General features: G+C 40.9%; 1 protein-coding gene across 1 annotated transcript; it reads right to left on the bottom strand.

Moving 5' to 3' along the window:
• Positions 1 to 1677: 1677 nt before the first annotated feature.
• Cnrip1 (cannabinoid receptor interacting protein 1) lies at positions 1678 to 27969 on the bottom strand. The gene is made up of 3 exons (XM_075944395.1): positions 27441 to 27969; positions 25609 to 25759; positions 1678 to 2646 (listed from the first exon to the last, which is right to left on the bottom strand). The coding sequence occupies exons 1-3, from the start codon at positions 27617 to 27619 to the stop codon at positions 2482 to 2484; spliced, it is 495 nt and encodes a 164-aa protein (XP_075800510.1). The 5' UTR covers positions 27620 to 27969; the 3' UTR covers positions 1678 to 2481.

Here is a 27969-nt window from a genome sequence, read left to right as displayed (position 1 = left end):
GCTTGATAGAGCTGAGCACTCACATTTTGGAGCAGGAGGAGAACCAGAGAAAAGGAGCCAGAGAGACTGGGCTGGAGTCCACTCCCAGATAGAACCGAAGATGCCAGGAGCCATCATTTGACAAGCAGATTAGCTGTTAGGATTTCCTGTTGCTTCATTCCCACCACTGGTCCATTTCTTTGAGTGTGCCTTGCCTCTGCACTTGCAGGAATATCACACACACACACACACACACACACACACACACACACACACACACACACTTTTTAAAAAAGTATTGAATAGACTTGCAAGCCAGAGACTTTAAAGCATTTTGGAAAAACTAGAAGAGAATGAGCTGAGGTGACCATGGGCTCAGAAAGAGCCTTAGCGGGACTCACACCCCGGCTCTTCATCCAGGCTCGGATTTCAACACCTCTGTGCGACGTTTATGCAGTTAGACCAGCCACATTTCCTTCAGTCTTGTGTTGACTGGATTCAAACTCGCAATGAAGCCTCTTGCTTCAAAAACCACAGATTCTTTGCAAATATCATAACCCATTTACAATCTCCAAACAAATGCTGAAACTCTGAGGTCGCTTACTAATTTGAAACTTGCATTTCACAAACACAAAACTTACGAATCAAGTATTTATAAAGACAGAACTGTGGAGTGTCCCCCCCCCCCCAACTTTTGTTGCTCTCAAATTGCCCCACATTCTGGAGGAAAACCGAGGCCCCTACAATAAAACCACTTTTAAAATTAGTTCAATGTGTAGCCAATAATTCAAGGTAGACTTTTAAAATATGGTAATTTGAAACAGGCTCATTCTTTTTCCTTGGCAAATGTAATAGATGCTATTGTTTTTGAGCAAGCTTGCTGAGAAACACATCGAGCTCTTTAAAACATTTATTAGCCGAAAGCCAAGGAATTGCTGTTCCCTGGCGGCAGCAAGTACTCATTGCAGCCCAGCTACTTACCGTTGGAAAAAAGACTTCCAAACTTAGCTCTATAATAAATCAACTCTTTAAAATGCTTCCATTAACATGGCATGCTACTGATGGAATGAGACAGGGTCTGGCTATACAGTACAGGCTTCCTTGAACTTACATCCTCTTGCCTTATCCTCCCACAGGCTGGGATTGCAGGTGTGGACCATTATATTCTCATGTGAGAGGTTTATAGGTAGAAAAAAAAAAACGAAAACAGAAAACCAGAATCTTTAGCTGACTTCCTCCAGCATGACAGGATTCTTGCTGGGCAAGTGAGTGATAACATGGAAGGCAGGATATTGTATTTTAAGAGGAGATCCCCTCCCATGGAACCGTGAGGTGCACAGACTTTGTGCTATGCATCTTGAAACGACCTGTGAGCAGGCAATGACGTCTCAATGCTGCTGTAATGCTTTGTTGTAGCACGAAGCCCTCTTGCTATCGAGTTAAGCAGCTAACTACCGGAGTAGTTGCTACTGAGGAAGGAACAGAGACAATAGTGATCCTATTCTGATGGTTTAGTAGCTGCTTAAACTCCTGTTGCCATGTTAGACCTTGCTGGAGGCCACCACTTAGACAGGTATAGAAGGTTGACTCTCAGTACACTCTCCTTACCCTTCAGCAGAGAGATTTGAGTGCACTGTCCTAGAAAAGAGATTGGCCTGCTAGGAAACTGTTGCACAATTCAGAGTTCAAGCTGGGCCGTGATTTTCAATGTCTTTATTAGGAAATAGCAAAAGTTGATTACCATTCCATACACGCTGTACAGAGCTCAAGTGAAATGGTATGGAGGGTGGCATCTCTATGTGTGCTTGGTCTGTAGTAGCTTGCCCAAAGGGTAACCCAAACTTCCAAAGCCACAATAATGTCTTTTCCTGATCTCAGCTAGGCCACAGCATAATGCCTTGCTACTGGAAAGACTACTAAAACATTATAAATGTTTCTTTATAGATTCATCAATTTATTCTGTAATTTTCTTCCTCTGAGGAAGCGGAGGGGTTGACAGGAAGCATGGCATTCGAGTCCCATTCACTGCTGACTGTGTTACATTTTCACAAAGTCTGCTTTGGAGGTTCACAAATACTGCATGCTACATGTTACAATATACACACATGGGGGACTCGAGCACATTGTTACTTTATTTGACAATGAACACAAAAGGGAGGAATTGGTTGTCTTGGAAATAAAACACCATGGTCCTTCTGTGGAACCTTCATGGATAGGACAAAGCTGCTAGTCCCTCTGAGCTCCAGTCACACCGGTAGGCAGTATGATGGAACACGGCTGGATGCAAGAACACCAGCATCGAAGAATGGAAGGAGAACTTTCAGGGATGTGACATCATCGTTTATGTCACTATATCAAAGAGGAATCACACTTTCAAAGTAACTGGGGCTAGGACATCATTGGGAAACAACCATGGTGTGGTGTGCCTTGGTTAAGGCTTGTGCTGGTTTGTCTAAACGTAGATTTCTGGAGATTGTCTAGCCACATTGTAAGGAGCCGTATTCAGAGGAAGGACTCCTTGTTCACCCACATGAGGCTGCGTGTCTCATTGGGCTTGCATTCATACTCAATGACAGAGAACGGGCTTCCCCACTGGCAGTGGTCTCGCTTGTGGTAATTGTAGAACTTGACTTGCCACACTGTCTCGAAGGTCCCAATGTCTGTGAACTGAGGGAGAGAGAAACCCATCAAAATCTCATCTTGCCACAAGCAGTGGATGCCCGCTAAAGTCAGTGACTCACACAGCAGTGGATGCCTGCTAAAGTCAGTGACTCACACAGCAGTGGATGCCTGCTAAAGTCAGTGACTCACACAGCAGTGGATGCCTGCTAAAGTCAGTGACTCACACAGCAGTGGATGGATGCTCGCTAAAGTCAGTGACTCACACAGCAGTGGATGCCCGCTAAAGTCAGTGACACACACAGCAGTGGATAGATGCTAAAGTCAGTGACTCACACAGCAGTGCATGCCCGCTAAAGTCAGTGACTCACACAGCAGTGGATGCCCGCTAAAGTCAGTGACTCACACAGCAGTGGATGCCCGCTAAAGTCAGTGACACACACAGCAGTGGATGCCTGCTGAAGTTAGTGCACACACACAGCAGTGGATGCCTGCTAAAGTCAGTGACTCACACAGCAGTGGATGCCCGCTAAAGTCAGTGACTCACACAGCAGTGGATGCCTGCTAAAGTCAGTGAGTCACACAGCAGTGGGTGCCTGCTAAAGTCAGTGACTCACACAGCAGTGGATGCCTGCTAAAGTCAGTGACTCACACAGCAGTGGGTGCCTGCTAAAGTCAGTGACTCACACAGCAGTGGATGCCCGCTAAAGTCAGTGACTCACACAGCAGTGGATGCCTGCTGAAGTTAGTGCACACACACAGCAGTGGATGCCCGCTAAAGTCAGTGACATAGCTCCCAATAATCAGGTTTCAGTAGCCACATCTCTCTCAGTCTGCAAAATTCACACATTTTCTTTTTGGAACTACATTCCTAAGATATTGGAGATCTTTTCCCCAAATCTCCTGGGCACTGGACTATTTCATGAATTTATCTTGTTTTCCAAAAAGCGAATCTTAGACTCTCACAATTTCTGTTCTTTTAAAAAAAAGTCCCCCCTTTCACAGAAGGGAACTGGAAAGAAAAGAAAGGGAATAGTGTTGACCAGTCATCTTTTGCACTCTGTTCTGAGACAGTAGTACAAGAAAACATCTATATTATTCATCTAAACGTAAGGTATACATAAGTGCTCCTTTCTTATTAGTTTCAATTCAGGGAGGATATTTGACTGAAGGTAACAACCACAAATGCTTTGCTCTGAAGCACTGGATTCAAATAGATTTACTTTAATGGTCAAATATCGAGAGTATATGCCCAGCTCTCAAGTTTAGGTACTGTACCATTCAAATTACGAGTGCCTACTATGTACCATGTACACATGAAAGTCGTATAAGATAGATTATTGCTCATGTTCTGTTACAGCCAGCTATGTTGGTTTAAACTGAAATCCAAGCTTATGGAAGGCTAAGAGAAGACTGCCATGAGTTCAAGGCCAGCTCGAACCTCTATGAAAATAAAAGTTGTTCTACCAGAAGGTTGGAAGGTAGGCTCAATATAAAAAAATCACTGTACAGAATTTTGAGACATTAGGATGAGTGTTTTGTAGCCACAAAGAGGACACAGAATGCTCTAGAGGCCACCAGGCAGATGCTCAAGTGTCCCGGGGTTTGCCTGACTGCTGCCTTCAGCAGCTATTTAGAGGACCTGGCAGTAAACAGCATTATGTCTGTAGTTATTTTCTCCACCGATCCTCTCTTGATGAGAAGGGTCAGGACTGACTTGGCAGGAATCTTAGACTCTCTTGGAGCCAGGAGACATAGAGAGAAGGGCAGTGAGCAAGGCGAGCTTTTACGCTGTGCAGCTGATACCAGAGGAGGGTGATCAGGTGCTTCTCAGAGAGCTTGCCAAGGTGCTCAGGACTTAGTCCCTGCATCATCGCCTCACCCACTGACTTGGTCCCGCATCAAGATCTGGGCTTTCCTTTGGGAAGTGTGCCTGACGTGAAACACAGGGATGAAACCATTAGAGTCTACACACTTCCTAGGTATGAAGAGGAAGTATCTCTTTTTGGAGAGCCACGGCCTAAAGGTTTATGAGCGCACAGCAGCTTGTTTATAATAATTCCAGCCTGGAATAAACTCAAAACACCTCACTATTCACCAGATGGGAGTCAAGTTTTGGTATATGTGTAAAGTGACATGTGACTGATCTATCAATAGGACATGTAGCTTAAGGTAAGAACAGGGATGGATCTTAAGACACTGTAAGCAAAAGAATCTAGATTCCAGAGAATATATACCATATGCTTCCAATTACTTTAAAGTTATATGATAAATATAAACTATACTAGTAGAACATATCCATGGTTTTTTAGGGCCTGAGAGAGGGAGATTGCTGAAAATGTATAAGACAGAATTTTTGGAGGACAATGATAAAAGTGTTTTATATCTTGGTTGATGTGGGCCAAACTACACTGAACTATATACTGGGTAATTTATTATTTGAAAATCATGTCACATAGTTGGTTGCTTTTTAAATCAGTATCCATTTTCAGTAAGCTACAGGAAGGTCGGCTACTGAGTCCTTCACAAAGGAGTCCTTTGACAGACAGGTTAAAGGTGTGGATAGATGTGGATCCAGAAATCATACTTCCTATAAGAACATCGTAAATTTCAGAGCAGTGAAGACTGAGCATGAAAACTCTTACTTAATAGAACAGATTTTTATAAAGAAATTTAAATGTAAAATATTTTTCTATTATTTTTTATTCCTATATAAATCAAGTACAGTACAATATTGAACGCATGGTCTTGTGACAGGGATATAGTCACGTGGAGTGCCTGCTTAGAAAATATGAAAGACTTTGGGCCAATCCCCAGTAAAAGATAAAATCTAGGACAGTAATATTCTTATGTCCAATTTAATCCTACTTACTTAATTCCAACTTAACGTTGGAAACTGATGGATTACATTTATTTTTCTATGTGCTTATTTGTATTTTTAAATTTAAATTAGAGAAATAAAAAGCCCAAACCATGCTAAGTATTGACATTTTTGGCCAAAGAGTAATGTAAAATATTTAATAAGGAAATAAAATATTACATGAAATGTATGAGTTACTAAGACTGTTAGGATAAAAGACTGAACCATAGTTCATTAAAAGAAAACTATATGGGCAGGAAAGATGGCCCAGTGGTTAAAGGCACTGTTGCTCTTGCAGAGGACCTGGGTCCAGTTCCCAGCACCCATATGTTGGCTCACATCTGTAAACTCCAGTTCCAGGGGATTGGAGGCCTCTTCTGACCTCTTTGAGCTCCTACATTAAGGCACACACACATACAATTAACATAAAATTAGTAAATATTAAAAAAAACCCAGAAAACTATGGTTAACACTTGAAAAACTTCAAACACAATATTAGCAGTTAAACAAACACAAACTTTTACAGAGATACCGGTTATCTGTTCAATTACTTTAAATTTCTAAGTCCCAGAAGCACTGTTGTAAGTATCTGTTATTAAGAAAATACTGTGAAAATAGTGGGGTATTGGGATGGGGATTTGCAGAGCCATTAAGGTAGGAATATGATGTGAGAACAGGCACGGAACAATCTTAGCCAGAAAGAGATCAGAACAGTTCATACACACAAGCTCAAGTATGTAAAATCTAAAGTGTATAAAAGCAGGGTTTTAACCTCTAAGTAATCAAATTTTTCTATTTCTTCATTCAGATTTTTTTCTGTAAAAAAGAGCTATTTTCAAAATGAAATGGCTTATCCTTCCTCTCACGTTAAGACTGGTATGTTATAAATTATATTACGAATATGTACATTCTAATAAAAATATCACAGCTTTGTTCAAAATAAGATAGTAGTGGGTTTCTGTTATTCATGTTACAGTAGTGGTATGTACAAATTGCAACCTCATTTAATAACTCACTTTGAAAGGAGTAGTTTTCTTAGTTTTAATCAACAGAAGCATTTCCAGTGTCATGAACAAACGAATTATAAAATTTAACTGGAATTTGAATTCTAAATTATAATGGCTAACTTATTTTGAGGTAAGGTCTCACTATGTGACTCTGTCTATCTGATGCTTGCTATGTGAATCCGGCTAGTCTTGAAATCACAATGATCCTCCTGCCTCTGCCGTCTGAGGGCTGACCTGCATCTCTGGCTAATAAAGGTATTTTATAAAGTACATATTTTAGTAGTAAAACATTTTATTATGAAAACAGTTTTCTTTTTGTTTTTTTAAGAAGATTTTATTGTGTATTATGTACACAGTATTCTGCCTGCATGTATTCTTGTATGCCACATCCCTCTATAGGTTGTTGTGTGCCACCTTGTTGTTGCTGGGAATTGAACTCAGGTCCTCAGGAAGAGCAGTCAATGCTCTTAACCTCTGAGCCATCTCTCCAGCCCCCAAATAGTTTCAAATAAAGCTAACCACTCAAGAGAAGCAGCAGCCTAAAGCCATATGCTTCCCAAATGAGAGAAAACACTGAGAATTTTTCTTTCAATAAGAAAGAACTGGATATAAAATAACAAAACAAAAACATTAAAAATGAAAAATATAACCACCCATAAGAGGCAACTTCAGTATTATTAACTTAACTGAAAAAATTAAACTAGGAAAGTTATTCTTAAATATTTATTTTTAGTTTGTGTGTCAGGGTGTTTTGCCTGCATGTATGTTTGTGTAACACGTGTGGTCCATGCTCACAGTGGCCAGAAGGCTGCTTTGAATGCCCTGGAACTGTAGTTAGAGGTGGTTGTGAACTTCCACGTAGCTGTTGGGGCTAGAACCTGGGGTCTTCTGGAGGAGCAGCGAGTGTTCTTAACCACTGAGACATCTCTCCGGCCCCTGGAAGCCTTAATCTAAGAATATTCAGTAGTATTCAGTAACACAAGAGACCCAAACAGAAATATGTGGACAGCAATGGTCATAGCAAATATGTTAGATGTTAGTTTCCAGTCCTCATTTGGTTGGGCTTCTTCTGACTCCAGAGTCATGCTGAAGTATATATCTCTGTTAAGTCTGCACAGCTTCCTCTCCCCCAGGCCTTAGATTTTTATATTTTTCACCAGTTTTCTGGAGTTCACTTCCTGGTCCTTTTACTATCTAGTTCAGACATTTTTTCTCATCTATCTGAGAGCATAAGCAACCATACAGGCTTGCTTCTTCCTCCTGGCCCATCCCAGCAACCCAGGGATGACACCACCCACCACTAAATGAGAAAATGCCTTGTATCTGGATCTTACTGAGGCGTTTTCTCAACTGAGGCTCTTTCCTCCGATGACTCTAGCTTGTGTCAAGTTGTCACACAAAACCAGCCAGTACATTACTCTAACAACACAAACTGATAAATAAATTTTAAATAAAGGATATTTGTACAGAAAATGTCATGGCCTTATAAGTAAATTTGTGTATTTTTTCTATTCCTTAAAATATTAAAGACAGAAATATATGAGAAGGATGTTAAAACCAAGAAAGTTTTTTTTAAAAAAATAGAATAAAGAGTGAAAAGTTTACATAGTTGTGTGTTAGATAGTCATTTTAGGCCATAATGGACCTAAGATACATTGCATTGTGATATCACAGTCTTCGGAACAAGTGTGAACACATACTGTCTTAGTTACTTTTCTATGACATACTTCCTTCAATAAGGCCACACCTCCTAATTCTTCCCAAAAATGTTCTATCAACTGGGGACAGATTTTTTTTTTGATGTAGGCATTGAGTACTATAATGTTTACTTTAGGAATGCCTTCCATAGATTTTGGCTTCCTGTGTTTTTATTTTCATTTATTCCTAGGGATTGTAAAAGTTCTTCCTTGTCTCAATTATCATCAAATAGCATGGAGTTGCATTTCTATGAGTTTATGCACTTTCTGTAATTTTTATTACTTCTGATATATAGCTTTATTCCATTGTGGTCAAATAGGACAGAGAATGTCATTTTAATTGTCCTAACATGTGTTCAGTCAACTTAGAAGAAAACTCCATAGGAGGCTTCTGAAATGTATGTGCAGTCTTCTTTGTTTAGGTGGAATGTTCTGTTAGGCACCTTTGATTTGTGATGTCATTTAACTGCAATGTGCCCCCCACGCCCACATCCAGATAATATGTCTAATGGTGAGAGTGAGGTATTGAAGTCACTCACCGTCACTGTGTTGAGGTCAGTCTGTGATTTTACATCTACTTGTATTTGTTTTATTAAATTGGGTGTGCCTGTATTTGGCAAATATATGTTCAGAACTGTAAAACTTTTTTTTAGCATATTGTCCTTTTAATGAGTATAAAGTGACCTCTGTTATCTTTTGTGAATTGCTGTGGTGCAGTCTATTTTGACAGATATTAAAATAGGTATGACTATTTGCGTCTCTGGTTCTACTTGTCTGGAATACCTTCTATATTTTACCTTAAGGTGCTATTTATCATTGTCGGTGAGGTGTATTGTTTTTGGAGGCAGCAAAATGATGACTTCTCGCCTCTGATTCAATTTGCTGATGTGTATCTTTTTATTGGGAAGTTGAAACTGATAATATTCAGTCATTGCTAAAAGATATGTAGTAATTCCTTTCTTTGCATTGTAGTGCTTTCCAAGATTTCTTTGGCCAACTGTCCTGGTATTATTTATTCATTCCCTCTGTCGTCTTTAGTGTGTTTACCCATCTTCTGAGTGTTTCTCTCAGTGTCCTTTGCAGGGCTATTTTAGCAATCATGAATTCCTTTAATCATTTTTTATTATAAAATGTTTTCTTTTTATTTCTCCTTCAACCTTGATAGGTATAAGAGCCTGAGTTGACAGTTGTCATCCTTCAGAACTGGGAAGAGATCTTTGTAGATACTTAGCGTGTTATAACATTCCTTGAGTAATCCATCATCTGTTATTTTGATGAGCTTGCCTTCATAAGTAACTTTACCATTCTCTCTTGCAGCTTTCCATACTTTCTTTATTCAATGTTTTTAATGTCTTAACTATTATGCTATGGGGGATTTCATTTCTGATTCTATCTAATTGGTGTTCTGCTGGCCTCTTCTACCTGGATGGGAATTTCTTTCTCTAAGTTTGGGAATTTTTCTTTTATGCTTTTATTGAAAATATTCTCTATACCTTTGGTATCCTATTCTTTTTATTCTTCTATGCACATAAACACAAGGCTAGATCTTTTAGTGGTATTCTAAATCTATCCTATGTTTCATAATTATGTTTTTAACAATTTGTTCTTGACTTCAATGCATGATACAGTCCCTCTACCTTGTCTTAAAGTCCTAATACTTTGTTCTTTGCATGATTTATTATGTTGGTGGGGCTTTTTAAAAAATGGGTTTATTGAGGTTTTTTCATTTCCAGCATCATTTCAGCTTGCTTTTGTTTAGTAATTCTCCTTTCTATTTTTTTTTGTGTGTGTCTTGAATTGGTTCCCTTATTTCATTCAGCTTGTTTTCATTCTCTTGCAGTATATCCGTGCTTCCTTTGAGTTGTTTGAATACAGTTACAACTACCATTTAAAATTCTTTTTCTGGAAGTTCTTTATGTTGTTCTCATTGGGGTTCACTATTATGGGATTAATAAGTTTTGGAGTAGACATGCTTTCTTGGTCTTTAATTTTGTTTTTGTGTTGGGATATATGCACTGAAGTTAACTGCCTGTGTCATTCATTCCTTTAAAATAGATTTATCTTTATTTTAATTGATGTGCATATGTGTCTATTTGTGAGCATGGATGTGTGGAAGCTGGAAGAAAACATTTAATCCCCTTGAGCTGGAGATACAGGCAGTGGCCAGCTTCTCCAGATAGGTGCTAGGAATCAAACTCGGGTCCTCTGGAAGGGTAGCAAGAGCTACCTTAATCACTGAGCTATCCCTCCAAACTTTTTTTTTTGTTCAAATCACCTTTCTTCTTTCAGTGGAAGTATGTACAATATTCAAAAGTTGGTTAAGTCTTAGTATGTTTGAGGTAATTTTCCATTGTGTGGCTGGTACTGAGAGCTCTAGGCTCTATCTCCCTTTTTCTTCCGAGAGAAGTGATTTTCAACCTGTGGGCTGCAGCCACTTAGTTGGTCTAACAACCCTTTCACAGGGATTGCGTAAGACCACTGGAAAACACAGATTTTACCTTATGGTTCATACTAGTGGTAAAATTATCATTATAAAGTGGCAAATAAAATAATTTTACGGTCAGGGTGGTCATCACAACATGAGGAAGCAGCATGAGGAAGGTCGAGAACCATTGTTTAGAGTAAAGACTTGGTGAGTAGGTCCTTGGAGGGAAAGCCGTGGTCCTTGGTGAGTAGATGGTCCTAAGGATAGAAATCATGGTCCCTCAATTGGCACAGGAAGCTGTGTGGGTTGGGCTCCTGGAGAAAATTCCTGAGTAGTATAGATGGGGTTGGTGCAGGAGTTTCAGCACATAGAGGGGGGTTTCCATTTGGCGTAGGAAGACCTAATCAGGGGAAGCTGGAGGTCTCTCATTTGGTGTAGGAGGTTTTCAGGTATTGTAGGTGGACATATGCAGGGGATTGTGGGCTCTTTCACTTAAAGCAGATTATTTCACAAAATAAATATCAATGGACTTAAAAGATCTACTTCTCTTAAAAAACAATGGTGAATGACTTTGATATATCAGCCTCTAAACTAGAAATCAATGAAGAAACTTCAGAGTTAAAGTATACTGCTGAGCAAACTGACTTAGCAGGTATCTACAGAATAGTCTATTTATCAGAAACAGAGTTTTCTCACAGCCCATGAAACCTTCCTTAAAACAGATAACATTCTAGGTCACAATTCAAGATTTACCAAACAAAAAAGAATCAAAATAATCCCTTGCCTCATACTAGGTTGTAGCACAATAAACTAGAAACCAACAGAAAAAAATTACAGAAAGTACATAAATTCATTGAGACTGAGCCATATTTGAAGTACTAGTAAGTTGTTGAATAAATTAGGGATGAAATTTAAAAATTCCTTAAATCACTTGACTCAGAATGCTCAGGGGCTAAAGGCGCTTGACCTCAACCTTGACGCCCTGAGTTCAATTCCTAGGACCCACAAGGTATAATGAGAGAAGCAACTTCCACAGATCTGTCCTCTGATCTCCACATGTATGCTATGGCATGCCCTGGTATACAAATACATGAATAAATAAAATTTCAGTAAAATTACCTATGGGTGGAGAGATGGCCCCGTGAGGAAAATGCCCACTGGACAAACACGAGGGCATGAGCTTGCAAGCACCCTCTGCAAAAGCTGGACATGATCACACACATCTGCAACCCCAGTGCTTGGGAGTCGGGGTGAGAGAGACAGGTAGATCCTTGAGGCTTTCAGGCCAGCTGGCCCAGTCAGGAAAATTGTACTTAATTCAGTGAGAGACTTTGCTTAAAATTAAGATGGAAAATGATAGCGGAAGGCACCTGACCTTAACTTCTGGCCTCCATATGCAAACACACAGGTGCCTTCACACACATATGTAAACATGTGTGCACATACATTACACATACATATAGATAGGCAGACAGACAGGCAGACAGACACACACACACACACACATCTAGAAATAAACCTAACTAAGAATATTAAAGACTTCTAAAATAAAAACTTTAAGGCACTAAAGTAAGAACTTGTAGATACTAGAAGATAGAAAATCCTTTTATACCAATGGATAGGTTGAATTAATATTATAAAATGGCAACATTGCCAAAAGTAAGACAAGCCCTATAAAAAATTCTTATGACATTCTTTCTACTGAAGAAAACAAATCCAACATCCACAAGGAAAGACATAAGATCAGGAATAGCCAAAGCAATCCTGAACAGAAAGGACAATGTTGGATACATAGCAATACCTGACCATGTATAACACTATAGAGCAGTGTTTTTCAACCTCTGCGTTGTGACCCTTTTGGGCTTGCATATCAAATATCTTATGTATCAGATATGTACATCACGATTCATAACAATAGCAAAATTACAGTTATAAAGTAGCAATGAAATGATTTTATGGTTGGGGGTCTCCACAACATGCGGAACTGTAGTAAAGGACCATAGCATTAGGAAGGCTGAGTCACTGCCATAGAGGCACAGTGATGTAGATAGTGTATGGTACTGGCAGAAAAGTAGACACACAGAAAAATGGAATGTATTAGAAGATCCAAAAATATATTCTCATGTTACAGTCTCCTAAATTGTGATAAAAGTGCTTGGGATGATTAACTTTTTTTTAACTGGAAACAGATGTCTGGACTGTGAGATTGAAAGCCTCACCTTAAATGTGGGTGGCACCATTATATGAACTGAATTGGGGGTCCTAGACCAAGTAGAAATGAGAAAACGAGCAGAGCACCAGCGTCCATCTTTTTCTGTTTCTTAACTTAGGATGCTTTACGACCCGCTGGCTCATGCTCCTGCCGTGCTTTCCCTGCCAGGAGGAGCTGTGTCCTCCATCTCTAAGCCAAAACAAATCCTTGCTTCCTTGATTTGCTTTAATCAGGAATTTTGTCATAGTAACAAAAAAAGTTAACTAGGGCTGGAGAGATGGCTCAGTGGTTAAGAGCATTGCCTGCTCTTCCAAAAGTCCTGAGTTCAATTCCCGGCAACCACATGGTGGCTCACAACCCTTTGTAATGAGGTCTGGTGCCCTTTTCTGGCCTGCAGACATACACACAGACAGAATATTATATACATAATAAATAAATATATATATATATATATATATATTTTAAAAAAAGTTAACTAATCCAGGTTCAAAAACATTCTTTGTGGAAAGCCTCTTCAAAATGATGTTGGGAAGACTGAATTTATACAGATAGACAGCCTCTTCAGCAAATTGTGCTGGTTGGTTTTTGTCAACCTGACATAAACTCAGACATGTATGGGAAGAGAGAACCCGTCTGAGGAATGTCCTTGGGCTTACAGACAAGCACCAGGGGAACTGGGAGTGTTAAACACACTGGGTTGTCTCTTCAAAGGGAGCGATGTCTAACCCGCTTTCTGCCCACAAGGCTGGGGATGAATGTGGTTCATAGGCTGGCGGCCTCTGTGCTCTCCGTAGGGCCAGACCACATCTGGGCTTCCCCAGACCCTTGTCAGGAGCCTGTTTTCTCAGTTCATCTATAGAACCCATCTTTATGGACGATGTCACTTGTACTGTATAGGAGTTTCGATGTAGCCATGTCTTAAGATTTGCTGTGTATGTGGAGGTTAATTCTCACCAGGAACCTTCCCCCCCAAATTGTGCTGCGCTTAAATATGTGTGAAATCAACTACCTGGTGTCACACTCTTGGCGTTTGAACCAACAGCGACTACTGAATCATGCTCCCTTCTTGCCTCTCATGGATTAACATTCTGCTGGCCGAGGTGTTTGCAGGATCCCCCTCCCCGTCCCCGCAATATCTCAACTGAGGAATTGCCTCCATCAGACTGTCCTGTAGGTAAGTCTGTGGAGGGAATTCCTTGATTATTTGTGTGCAAGGTTCCAGCCCATTTAAGTGTACCCACTCTTGCACCAGGTGGTCCTGGACTGTACAAGAAAGCAGTGTCAGCAAGTCATGAAGAACAAGCTTACTGGTTTGTTCTTCCATTTCAGTTCTACCTTCGACTCCTACCTTGAGTTCCCTCCCTGACTTCCTTTCACAAGGGACTACAATCGTAAGATGAAATAAACTTTTTTTCTTCTTCTTGGTAATAGTGTTTATCCTAGCAGCAGAAACCTAACCTAAAAATGATGCTAGGAAGAATAAATGATATTTTACAGTGCAAGGATTAAACTGGAAACAGATCTCTCACTGTGTATAAAAATAAATCCAAAATGGATAAAACAAAACAATAGCAAAACAAAACAAACAAACCCGGAAGCTTTGTGCCCTAGGTTTCTATCACTGTGAGGAGTTACCGTGACCATGGCAACTCTTATAAAAGAAAACCTTTAACTGGGGCTGGCTTATAGTTCAGACGTTTAGTCCATTAACATCAGGGTGGGAAACATGGCAGCAAGCAGGTAGATCTGGTAACTGAAGAGGTGGCTGAGAGTTCTACGTTGGGATCAGCAGGCAGCAGGAAGAAAGAGTGACACCGGGCCTGGTTTGAGTATCCAAAACCCCAAATTCTATCTCAGGGACATGCCTCTTCTAATAACATCACACCTACTCCTAAGAGTGACACTTCCTAAGGGGCATTTGTCATTCAAACCACCACACTTTGTAAGACCAGAGACTTTGACACGGATAGAGGAAAACACAGGTAAAACACTTGAAGGTGTAGACACAGGCAGAGGTCTCTCAACAGGGTTATATACAGCACACTGAGTGAGCCAGTTGACAGATGTATAGTTAGTCTATGAGACTATGGTGTTTCTGCACAGCATAGGGTATTAAAACCCAGAATACACAAAGCTGCAAAGATGAAACACTCCAAACCCAAACTCTCCCACCAAAAAAAATGCACCAACGAACGGAATAGGCTTTCTTCAAAAGAAGACATTCAGATGGCAAATAATTGCTTGACCAGTTGTTCAATATTCTTAGTTACCAGTTAAAACTTCATTGAGATGCTGTCTCACCACAATCAGAATAGCTATCATTCAGAAGCGAATGACTGGCCAGGATGTAGGAAAAGAGGAACCCTTAGCCACTGTTGATGGAAGTGTAAACTTCCATAGCCACTGAGGAATAGTAAGAAGATTTTTCTAAACACTGCAAACAGAACAATTATATGACCCAGGTATAGCATTTTTTGGGCATATTGTAGTAATACTTGCATATGCTTGTTTATAGCTACAGAGGCAGGCAAAAGAACACACTTTGATGTCCATTAGCAGATGAATGGATTAATGAAATATAGTATACAAACATAATGAAATTTTATGCAGTCATAAAGAAAAATTAAATGTCATTTGCAGAAAGATGAGTACAATTGCATATCATCATATTAAGTAAATGAAGACAAACTCAGAAAAATGTTGCATCCTTTCTCAGAAACAAGAGCTAAATTTAAAAGTATATGAAAATAAATAAACTGCAGCCCAAACTTGAGAAGTCAAAGTTTTACTGATTTTTCAGTACAAAGCTAAGAATTTAGAAATGAGAGTGAAGCTGGTATTTTGGGGCAACTCAGGGCAGACTGTCTAAAATCTCATAAAAATCTTATTCGGGACTAGGGAGATGGCTCAGGGAGGAAAAGTACCCACTTCCAAGCCTGGGAACTTGAGTTTGATTCCTGGGGCCTCATGTGGTGGAAGTTGAGAATCAAATCCCATTATTGCTCTCTGCCGCCCCCCTGTGCACACACAAAATAAATAAATAAAATGCAGAGATACTAATCTCTATTATTGTCTGACTGTTGCATCTCATGGGCACAATGGAATGTCAAGGTAGAAAGTCAACAACCAGAAGGCTGGGAAGACTGAGGGAGCCGTCGGCTGCGACTCACAGAGCTTGACGTTTGAGTCAAGATGCTCAGTGTTTGCTAGGACAGGAAAACACAGTAATACATGTTGAGCATCTCTAACGTGAAGATACAAAATCTGAAATTATGTCCCAGCATAACCCCTAGAAAGTTTGGAGTTTTAGCTGGATGTGGTGATGCTTGCCTGTAACATTGGCACTCAAGAATCTGAAGACAGAGAACCCTGACTTCAAGGCCACCTTATCTCAAGAGGCAAAGCAATTATTTCTGGTCTGAAAGCTTTTGGATTAAGTTCATCAAGTTAAATTCATGAAGATAATTTCCAATTCTCAAAGCCTACTAAAGTAGGCACTAGGAAAAGGGCCTACTTTTGGATAAGGGACACAGTTTATACACAGGAGGATAAAGGAGAAACCACAACAATCAATGTTACCCACAGTGTCTGATTTCTAGCCAGTATTACCAAGCATGTAATGACACAGAGACGTGCACACCTAGGGGAAAAATCAGCCTAGAGAAGCTTATAAATGGAGGTGGATGTTGGACTTATCAAAGATTTCAGGCCACTGATTACAGTCAGGTGGTGCTTTGCTGCAAGCCTATCTACTTGGAAAGCTGAGGGAGGAATCACACACAGGTTCAAGGCCTCTTTGTGGGTCCAGAGTATGAAAATGTTTCAGGGCAGTCTAGGCAACTTAATATGACCCCATCGCAAAATGAAAATTGGAAAGAGGGCTGGGCATACAGATCAGTGGTACAGAATTTGTCTAGTATTTGAAGGGCTCTGAGTTTAATCTCCAGTATCAAAAAGGACAACAAATCAATAAAACAAGCAAACACCTCCCCAGAAATTATAAATGTTCAAAAATAAAGAAAAACATAATTTGAGCAAGCAGGCAATTAAAACTCTAGAGTTGAAAACATGATAGCAAAGGTTCAGAATAGAATATACATCTGAAAATTTCAGGAAAATCAGTGCACATAAAGACACTGCATTCAAAATTCTCTGAGGATCCACAGAAACACAGGAGACTAAGTATATAGAGCTGAGAGGAGGAGAATTAACCTCTTCCAGGGAAGGACCTACTAACTGGTTGTCTAATACAGGGTTGTCAGCTCTGATATCGTATACACATCACCAACAAAAACAAACTCAAGAAGTTGTATATATATATATTTGTAAATATATATACTTACACACACATATATAAAAAGAATAACAAAAGAAAAGGAGGATACCAAGTTGAGAGGGGGGGCAAATGAGGATTATGAGAGAAGGTAATTTGGGGGGACACAGGCAGGAAAATAGGGGAGAAAGGGATGCAATTCTATTTCAATTAAAACTTTTGTTTTACTTAAAGAAAGTTGAACATAATCTCAAAGGTTTAGGAGATGACACCAAGCTTCCTTACATATGTGTATTTGGAATCCTATAAGAAAAGGAAGGACAAAGGTTTTCTATAAAAAAATTTTGCCAATAAAGTTGTCAGTAAAGCTGACATCTTATCGGAAATGAATTACCTCAAATGTAAAACACAAAAAGCAAAGTAGCCCTAAGAAATAAAATTAGATAACCCAACACCATGGTATTTCAATTTGTAATTAAAAGCCTTCAATAAAAATAAAATATATGGCTCTAGGATAAGAAGTATTTAGCAAAATAAAGGTTCACAACACTCCAAATTTTGCTAGAAAGCTTATAGATTCAATAAATTCAATGATTCACAATAAAAACCAATACAAAGAAAAAAACACTTAGGTGTACTACAGCCAAACTACTTAAAACCATACTGTACAATATACACCTCAACTGATATTTCAAAGCAAACAGAGGAATAAAATTCAGGTCTAGAATTACATAAAAGCAAAGGTGGGATTTTGGAAATAAGTGCCTAGCTACACTGACCAGAAAAACCAGACATTTGAATATCAAGAACTAAAGAGTGGATCTTGTTGGAAATCCTGCGGATGAGTAAGAATTAGCATGAGGGGTTGGGAAGATCCTGAGCAGTTATGAGAAATACTGCTTTCCTGGAGGACCCGAGGTTGGTTCTCAGCACCCACGTCAGCTAGCGTCCTTTGGCTCCCTTGGGCACCTGAGCACACACACACATAAAGATACACACAGACACGCGCGTGCGCACCCCCCCACACGTGCGCATATACACAGACACACAGACACACAGACACACATACAGACGCACAAATAGACACACACATACAGATGCGCAAATACACACACACACTTAAATTGAAATAAAATATTAAAAGAATTACCATAAACAGTTTTATTGAAGCAAATAAAACAACAATAAAATTAATTACTTTAAAGGCAAAGTCTTAAATGTGACTAGCCTGATAAAACTGAATTTTAATGGAAGGCTTTTGGTGAATTCTGTTCAATATATTTTGAGATCTCTAAGGTGTGGAGATTTCTAAACCATGTCATGCAGCTAGTCCAAGCCTGATATGGAGATCAGATACATACATAACAAGAGAAGTCCAGACCAATCACTTGCAGAAACATAGACAGAAAAATCATCAATATGGTATTAATAAGAAAAGTCCAGCTACTCATCCAGAAAACATACCATAATTAATTAATACTTATCTTGGAATTCAAGTTTACTTCAGCATTAAAAAAAGTTATTATGTTATAAACAAAACAAAGAAGAAGATACCTAATTATAAATTCTGGCAATACATAAAAATCTTGAAAACATTCTGTAGCATCAGAACGAAAATGCTTAGGAAAGCAGAAGGGAATCTCTTTAATACCAGAGTTTATATTAAAAACTACATAGCTAACATCATACTGTTAAAAACAAGTCTTCTGAAGATGGAAAGACAAGGATAACTCACCATTTCCACTTAGCATCATACTGAAGTTCTTAGCTATTATAACCAAGTCATAAATAAAAGGAATAGAGATGGGAAGGAAAGAAGAAAAATATCTTTCAATGACAACATATGTAGAAATTAATAAGGATTCTACAAGAAGAGCTACAGGACAAATCAACAAGATTTCCCAGACTTTAGGACTGAAGATTAATGTAGAAACTAAGTTTACATCCATACCAGCAATGAAAAGAATTCCATTGTGGTAGCATAGAAAATTATGAAACAATAGTAATTTTTTTAAAAATTCATGAAACTGCATAGGGAATATTGTAACCTATTATATAGAAGATGAGAGAAAATTGAGAATTTTAAATAGACATATTAATGGATTAAAAGACTCAATACAAAGATATTAAATTTTTTAAAATTGATTTGTAGATACTCATTGCTTTTTTCCTCCTCACACTGCCTTTGAATGTTGTCTAGTACTGTTCCTTCTCCCTGGGCTTTCCAATTGCTGTGATTATATGTACAGACTACCCTTTTCTTCCTCTCCTCCTCTTCCTCCTCCTCCTCCTCCTCCTCCTCCTCCTCCTCCTCCTCTTCCTCCTCCTCGACACAATGTCTCATGTCTCACAGCTCCACTGTGAACTCTTGGGCACAAGCCATCCTCTTGCCCAGTCTCCTGAGTGAGTAGCTGTGACTAGCAGGAGTATGTTATCACACCTGGTTGGCTTGTAGATTTGATGCAAATACAACAGCCCAATTATTGAATAAATATACAAGCTAATTTTAAAATCTCTATAGAAGCCGGGCGGTGGTGGCGCACTCCTGTAATCCCAGCACTCGGGAGGCAGAGGCAGGCGGATCTCTGTGAGTTTGAGGCCAGCCTGGTCTACCAAGGGAGTTCCAGGACAGGCTCCAAAGCTACAGAGAAACCCTGTCTCGAAAAACCAAAAAAAAAAAAAAATCTCTATAGAAATATAATGGCCTGAAAGGAAAACCGAAAGTTTTAAATATAAACTTGTAGTTCTAAAGTAAGAAATCAATCTAGATTGCAAATCAATATTTTGTTGGATATTCTAGGTCTCGTTCTTTTCCAAATTTAAAGATTGGCATCCATTAAGGATTTAAAGCAACTAGGAGTCACACAACGTTTCTGGTAGAAAGAAAAAGTTGCCACAGTCTGGATATTTAAAATAAGAATTATTTTATTTTTAGATGTGTGTGTGTGTGGTTGTGATATGAGTGTAGGTACCTTCAGGGGCACGGAAGCATCAGACTAGAGCTGGAGTTACAGGCAGGTGTGAGTCACCTGATATTGCTGTTGGAAACTGAACTCAGGTTCTCTGGAAGAGCAGCAGGTGCCAGGCCATCTCTCCAACATGGATATCTCTTTTTTTTTTCTTTTTTTTTGGATATCTCTTATATAGTTAAATGTACACTGATCCTGTGACTTAGAAATTCTCTTCTTGGTTATCAACTCAAAGGAAATAAAAATGTTTTCTAGTTGAGAACTATACTTTGATGCTCATTGTAGACTTATATATAATGCCAAAAGCTGAAAAAAATCAAGCTATGCTGGTGTGGGACAATGGTCTATATTCTGTCAATTATATTTTAAATAAACACTGATTGGTCAGTAGCCAGGGAGGAAGTATAGGCAGGACAACCAGACAGGAAGTAGAGGTGGGTCAATGAGAACAGGAGAATTCTGGGAAGAAGGAAATCTTAGTCTGCAGTCCTGATCCAGACCAGAGCAAGCAAGATGTGACTGCCTCGTGGAAAAAGGTACCAAGCCACGTGGCTAACATAGACAAGAATAATGGGCTAATTAATATAAGATATAAGAGTTAATAAGAAGCCTGAGCTAATGGGTCAATCAGTGATGGAGGAAGGTCATTGGCTAATAAAGGTACTGCCTTGGCCCATGTTATTGGTTAGGACATAGGTAGGTGGAGTAAACAGAACAGAATGCCGGGAGGAAGAGGAACTGAGCTCAGACTCGACAGCTCTCCTCTCCGGAGCAGACGCCTCAGCAGAGACGCCATGCTCCCAGCTCCCGGGAAGATGCATGCGATGAAGCTCCGACCCAGGATGGACATAGGCTAGAATCTTCCCGGTAAGCGCACCTAGGGGCGCTACACAGATGATTAGAAATGGGCCAAAGCAGTGTTTAAATGAATACAGTTTGTGTGTAATTATTTCGGGGCAAAAGCTAGCCGAGCAGGCGGCTGGGGTGTTGGGGACGCAGCCCCGCCGCTCCATATTACTACAAATCAGTTTATAACTAATGGAGAACTGTGTAATTTCTTTGGGACTTAAGAATTGCGGGAACCAGGCAGGACAGAAACCCCAACAACACTATGCACCTGCATATAAGGAGCAAAAGGAAGTTTGAAATAAAATGTAGCTATCCACTGATAACCTGAGCCAACACACAACAGTAGAGTTGACACATGTAGCATGACTGAGTCTCAAGAATATTGTATTCAATAGAGACTCCTTCTTTCCTCTCAAGACTCATTGATGTTTATTTATGTCCATGTCTGATGTGGGAGTGTCATATATCAATCTGTTGATTTCATTGGTTAAGCAATAAAGAAACTGTTTGGCCCTGTGGGTGGAGTAAACAGAACAGAATGCCGGGAGGAAGAGGAAGTGAGGTCAGACTCGACAGCTCTCCTCTCCGGAGCAGACGCCTCAGAGAGACGCCATGCCCCGCTCCCGGGCAGACACACGCGATGAAGCTCCAACCTAGAATCTTCCCGGTAAGACTGGTGCGCACAGATTATTAGAGATGGGTTGATCGGTATATCAGAATTAGCCAGTAAGGGCAAAAGCTATAGGGCCAGGCAGTGATTAAATGAATACAGTTTGTGTGTTGTTATTTCGGGGCATAAGCTAGCAGAGCAGGCGGCTGGGGTGTTGGGGACGCAGCCCTGCCGCCTCCGCTCTTATTACTACACATGTCTATATGCCTGCCTGAGTTTATGTGCAGGTGTCTGTAGAGGCTGGCAGAGGGCATCAGATCCCCGAAATTTGAGCTACAAGTGGTTGAGCTAGTTGAAGTGGGTGCTAGGAAGCAAACTTCTTCAGGAGTAGCAATTGCTCTTCACTGTCAATTTGCCCTCCAGCCTCTCTCATCCTTTATTTCTTTCCTAATCTTGAACTAACATAACACTCCTGGCATACCCTCCCAAGGTCTTATTCGGATTCATTATCGCTTTATAATAGCAGCTGTTTTTTGTCTTGGAGTCAGGGTCTGATTATGCAGCACAGGTTGGCTTTGAACTCACAATGCTGCCTCGACCTTATCAGTGCACGTAGGCATGCACCATAATGCTTGGCTTATACTCGCTACTGTTTATGCCATTATTGACAACCATATACAAAGTACGTTTCTGCCTCTTAAGGTTAGAAGCTCAGTGAAGTAAGGATTATTTATTTTTTTCTCACGGTTCTGTCCGTAGGGCCCCCAATATAGGAAATTCCCAAGTACTTGCTGATAAACAAAATAAATAAAAATTAATAATATGAAATTCTAAATGTAATCTTATCCCATTGAATCTACCAATATGTTAAATAAAATAATTAAGTTCATTTTATTTTAAGAGTTAATTCCTACATTATCTTCCAATAGAATGATATGAACTGAAATAATATTTAACTCCAGTTCATCCAAAATTTAACAAATGAAACCATGAAAATATAAATGAAAACATACAAATGTAGTTGTGTTTATATGTATGCATAATCAGTCTCAGAATTGGAAAAGATTTTTTATTCTGGGTTGGTGCTAACTGCAAAAGTCATAAAAGAAAAGATGATATGGGAGTGTCATATCAATCTGTTGATTTCTTTGGCTAAGCAATAAAGAAACTGCTAGGCCCATTTGATAGGCCCACCCTTAGGTGGGTGGAGTAAACAGAACAGAACGCTGGGAGGAAGAGGAAGTGAGGTCAGACTCCGCAGCTCTGCTCTCCGGAGCAGACGCTACAGAGAGACGCCATGCTACCTGCTCCAGGGAAGACGCACGCTATGAAGCTCCAACCCAGGATGGACTTAGGCTAGAATCCTCCCGGTAAGCGCACCTAGGGGCGCTACACAGATGATTAGAAATGGGCTAAATTAATATGTGACAATTAGCCAGTAAGGGCTAGAGCTAAGGGCCAAGCAGTGTTTAAAAGAATACAGTGTCCGTGTAATTATTTGGGGCTTAAGCTAGCCGAGCCGGGCAGGCGGCTGGGGTGTTTGGGGACGCAACCCTGCCGCCGTCCCTATTACTACAAAAAGACTAATATTTTGGGCTACATTAATCTTACATTATGATCAAAGTTAATAGATGGTAAATAATAAGGACCTTTAAATACAGTAAGAGATCACTTTAAGATTTATTGAAGTCAGTAATATGCACAGGTTGAGCTAGGAATAAAAGTTATGAAATATTATTTAGGCAGAGAGTACAAATGGCAAGTATCTCAAGCCAACAGTAATTAGAAACATAAACGTTAAAATATTCTATCAAAGTTAAAACATTTAAAAGTGTTTTTAAATCACATTTATTTATTATTATTAACTATTCTGTCATTTCTTGTGTGGGTATATGTGCCAAGTGCAGCCTAAATGGGGTTCTTTCTTTCCACCAGGAGGACTCTGGGGACTGAACTGGGTCTGTCAGGCTAGTGGCAGGCTACTCAGCCATCGATCCAGACTCTGCTTGCTTTCCTAGAGGTCAATGTTTATAAAAAAAAAAACCCTAGCATTTCTTCTGCAAATCTACCCCAAGTAAACAATAACATTGCATAAGTGAGTAAAACTTAAAGTGGTGTTCTTTATAGTAGTGAGAAATGGAAACCACCGGTAGGCATTGGAGATTTTGACACATTCACATAACAGACTGCAAATTCATGCTTCATACTGATGGAAGAAGGTCATTGGTTAAAATAAAAGAAGCTGCTTGGCTCTCATTGGTTAGGAGATAGGTGGGAGGAGTAAACAGAATAGAATGCCGGGAGGAAGAGGAAGTGAGGTCAGACTCCGCAGCTCTCCTCTCCGGAGCAGACACCTCAGAGAGAGACGCCATGCTACCTGCTCCGGGGAAGACGCACGCTATGAAGCTCCGACCCAGGATGGACTTAGGCTAGAATCTTCCCGGTAAGACCGGTGCTATATAGATGATAAGAAATGGGCTAGTCCAGGTGCGAGAGTTAGCCTAGAAGAGGCTGGGTAGAAATGAGCCAAGCGGTGTTTAAAAGAATACAGTGTCTGTGTAATTATTTCGGGTAAAGCTAGCCGGGCAGGTGGCTGGGGTGTTGGGGACGCAGCCCCGCCGCCGCGCTCATATTACTACATCATACTTCTGTCTTCTGATGTGTATGTACTTAAGAAAACCCTATGCATGTATGTAAAGACATAGCAGAAGCAGCTTTCCAAGAACAGAGACTAAAATATTGTCTCTAAGAAAAATTAGTATTTTCCACAGTTATATATTTTCCTCTGTTGAATCTCTGGTGGAAAATATAATTCCTTACAAGAGGAGTTCAAATATATCCCTCAAAAGAATGGGCTCCTAGATTCTTTCCTTAGGCAAGCACTGCAGTTGTTTTAAGGATGTTGGACACTGTGAGAGCTTGAGGTTTTATCAGATGGGATGGATAAGATCTTAGATCAATGTCTCTTGAAGGGGATTCCACAGATCATCCTCATCAGGGTTGGTTCTCTGTAGGTGTGTCCGTTTGTTTGATCCTAACTTATCCACCATTAAATTAAAAACAAAAACACTGGTTCTGGAACTAGGACTGAACTTTTGAGTAACCTTCAGAGGAAATTTTTTCTCGTATGGGTACTGAAGAAACGCCGTGATCTCCTCTATAGAAGCAGAGGGCACACAATGCAAAGCTGCTCTTTCCGAGGGAAAAAGACTGACCAGTTTTTACAGTCGCCTGCTACTGTGTTTTAGCAAGATTCCTGCGTCATCTACTGTGTGTGCACATACAATTAACTAGCTTTACTTGTCAACTCTAGCCTTTCATCTATTTGATATCAATATTCCTTGGTGATAAATATTTTCTTGTAATATACACATGCTTTTTATGTTAATAGACTCCATGTCCATGGATTAATCAACCTGGACCAGAAGGCACCCAGAAGAAAACTGTGTGCGTATTGAACATGCATCATCATTCCCTAAAGAAGTATTTACATAACAGTTACACTCTAAAGATAATTTAAAGTGTATGCAATGGCATGTATAGGATGTATGCAAATACTGAACCATTCTGTGTAAGGGATGATCATCTGTGGCTCTGGCATCTTTGAATGGTCTTGGAGTGAATCTCCCACGGGTACAGAGGGATGACTGCACAGGACATAAAATGACTAGGATCTTATTGCTTAGCCTAGCAGTCACCTTTTTAGGGTTCTTCAGCTAGAGTGCATTTAAGGAGCAATGTGTCATTTATTTAGAGATTTCTTTTTTTCACACCCAAGGGACTGTGAAGTATGTAGAACTGCAATCTTTTCAGAATGGATTATTTAAACTAGTCCTTGTGTAGAGCACAACAGAGAAACCTGCAATATGGTCATTAGCCCTCCTGGAACCAATTACCTGGCACCTTTAATGTCTGAAACTTCAGTCTGTCATGCAAAACAGCATCGGTTACATTACTCTCTCATAGATCCATTAGGGAAACAGAAGCCAATTGCCATAGTAACTGGCTCCAAAGCATCTTTTCTTATTCTTAAAGAGGTAGTGATTTTTCCCCCTGCAGTTTCTATTTGATCTGAAACCACACCCCCACACCTCCACCTTGGACTTACCGGCATGGTGATCTGGATAGGCTGCCGCTCTCCACTTTTGGTAGGAGCTACTCCTTCTGTATCATATATGCCCGTGTAGACAACTCTGTCACCCTCAGGCTCTTTACACTTCAGCTCCAGTGGGACAAGCACGCCACCAATGGAAATGTTCCTGCAATGGACTTGAGTTGAGCATAGATGGTCGGAATTAGCTTAGGTATCCTGTTCTAGTCTGAACCAAAATCGTAGAGAGGAAACCCATAGGGTTTGGCTAAGGAAGACATGGTAGCAACCTCTGAAATCTCAGGAGGTTAGAGTTGTCCAACTAAGCAGTATTATGATCACAGATCAACTACTTCCGCTCTCTGGACTGACTTAAGGGAAAATAACGCTTATACATGAGGGCAAATGCCAGGGCAGGGGAGAAAGGAGAAGGCTGGCTACAAGTGAAGAGACAACTGGGCAATGTGAGGACAACGGGTGTGGGGACCTGTGAGGTGGAGATTTGGGGGATGCTGGTGGACTAAATGCATCGGGCATACCAGAAACCATCCAAGTTTGGCTACATATCTGTGTGTCATGAAACCTAAATAAAATAGGTTTACTGAGTTCAAACTAACTACAAGTAAATGATAGATTCACAGGCCCCTCCTCCCTCAGCATATGTGAGTTTTGTTTTGTTCTTGCTCACAAACTAGAACTCACTCAGTGTTTAGGTGAAAGGTACAGGACCCTGTGATGGCTAGTCTCAGTTGTCACCTTGACAACACAATCTAGAACCACCTGGGAAGAGTCTCAATGAGGGAGTGTCTTGATGGCTTGGCCTCGGGTTATGTCTGTGTGGGATTTTCTTATTTAGTTTAATCCTGGTGGGAAGAGCCACCCTAAAAGTGGAGGGGTCCATCTCATGGGCTGGGCTCTGGACTAAGGAAAAAGAGGAAGCTGCTGGGCACGGGCACTACTCCCTGTTCTTGACTCTGGATGTCATTATGACTGACTTCTTCAAGTTCCAGCTGCCTTGACTTTTCCACATGATGGACTGCAACCTCGAATTTTTAGCCACACAAAACCTTTCTTCCTGAAGTTGATCTTGCCAGGGAATTTTAGCCCAGCAACAGGAAAGGAATCCAAAACCCACGTGTGAATTATTCCCCATACGTCACCCCCCTGTTTTACACCCATCTTGTGAAGGCGTTTTTAGACCACAGGTAACAGCACCGGGCTGAACCCAAAATTCAGCCAGGAAGCAAAGAAAAGGTAGAGCGCATGTAAAACCATAAAGGTAGGCCCCAGCACTGGCGGTACCGTCAAATTTGTGCCACTAACTCTGAAGAGGAGTAGTGGGGAGCGCCCCTCAGGGAACCCAGTGACCATCTGTCCACTGAGGTTCTCATTCCTCAGCCCTCCCCCACCGCTTCAGTCTCCTCAGCAAAAGCAGAGGAAGAGCCTAGGATCCAGGAGAGAAGGGATGGGATTGCAGTTGCTGAACCCCTCCATATCTATCATCTGCCCCACCCTGTCTACCTGTGGTTCCCCGTTGTAACTGGATGGAAGAGAAATTTACAAGAAAACGAAACAAAGCAAACCCCAAAATAAAACAAAAGCCCCAAATCCTGGCTTCTTGTTGCAGATTTAAAGGCACTCGCAGAGAAGGATGGAAGGAAGCTGGGGTGCAGGACTACAAGCTCAGGGCAGGAGAGTAGCTTGGGGACAGGGCGTTCACACCCCAGATCCCGCTGAGCACGGAAGAGACTAAGGGGGACCAAGGGGAGGCTAGAGATGTCCTGGGGCCTCTGTGCTCCTCCCATACCCGGGGTATTAACGCCCTGCCGCCCAGCGCGCCCCACACTCACTCGACCTGCAGTGTTGTGGGCTTAATCTTCACCTCCACCTTGTAGGAGGAGCCGGTGAGCAGCTTGATTGTGCGGTTCTGGCCGAAGCGCTGGCCGTCTACCTTGAAGAAAACAGGGCCGTCATTGGGCTGGATGCGCAGCGCGATGGAAAGGCGCACGAGTCCGGGTAGGTCCCCCATAGCTGGCAGAGGGGCTGGCAGTCGTGGCCGTGGTGAAGGATAGTGCGGGCTGGAGGGAGCTGTTGCCGTGCGATGGGCGGAGGGGACACGCAGGGAGGAAGAAGGAGCTGATGGATGCAGGCCACAACTAGGAGCGGTCGCCTCCGTCCACCCCAGATTTTGAGCAGCTGTTGGTGAGGCTGTGGCTCTCCACCGCACTCAGCCACAGAGCCAGCCCCAGAAACAGCAGGGAGGCAGCTGGCTGCCCCATCCCCCTGCTCCACGAGCTGGGCCCTGCACGCACGCGAGGGCTCGCGGGGACTGGACTGGCAGGCTGCCCCGCAAATCAGCACAGCTGGGGGCTAGAGAGT

Source organism: Microtus pennsylvanicus, chromosome 12 (assembly GCF_037038515.1).
Source record: "Microtus pennsylvanicus isolate mMicPen1 chromosome 12, mMicPen1.hap1, whole genome shotgun sequence".
Taxonomy (NCBI): Eukaryota; Metazoa; Chordata; class Mammalia; order Rodentia; family Cricetidae; genus Microtus; species Microtus pennsylvanicus.
Note: the sequence above shows the minus strand (reverse complement) of the source record. Positions and strands in the feature narration are given on the sequence as shown.

Bases quoted from the DNA above. Each gene is read 5' to 3' on its own strand.
- Cnrip1 (XM_075944395.1), bottom strand. From the start codon at position 27,619: ATGGGGGACCTACCCGGACTCGTGCGCCTTTCCATCGCGCTGCGCATC. The intron at 25,760-27,440 runs GTGAGTGTGGGG...AGTCCATTGCAG, and splicing joins CCCACAACACTGCAGGTCGA to GAACATTTCCATTGGTGGCG. The intron at 2,647-25,608 runs GTAAGTCCAAGG...TCTCTCCCTCAG, and splicing joins CTATCCAGATCACCATGCCG to TTCACAGACATTGGGACCTT.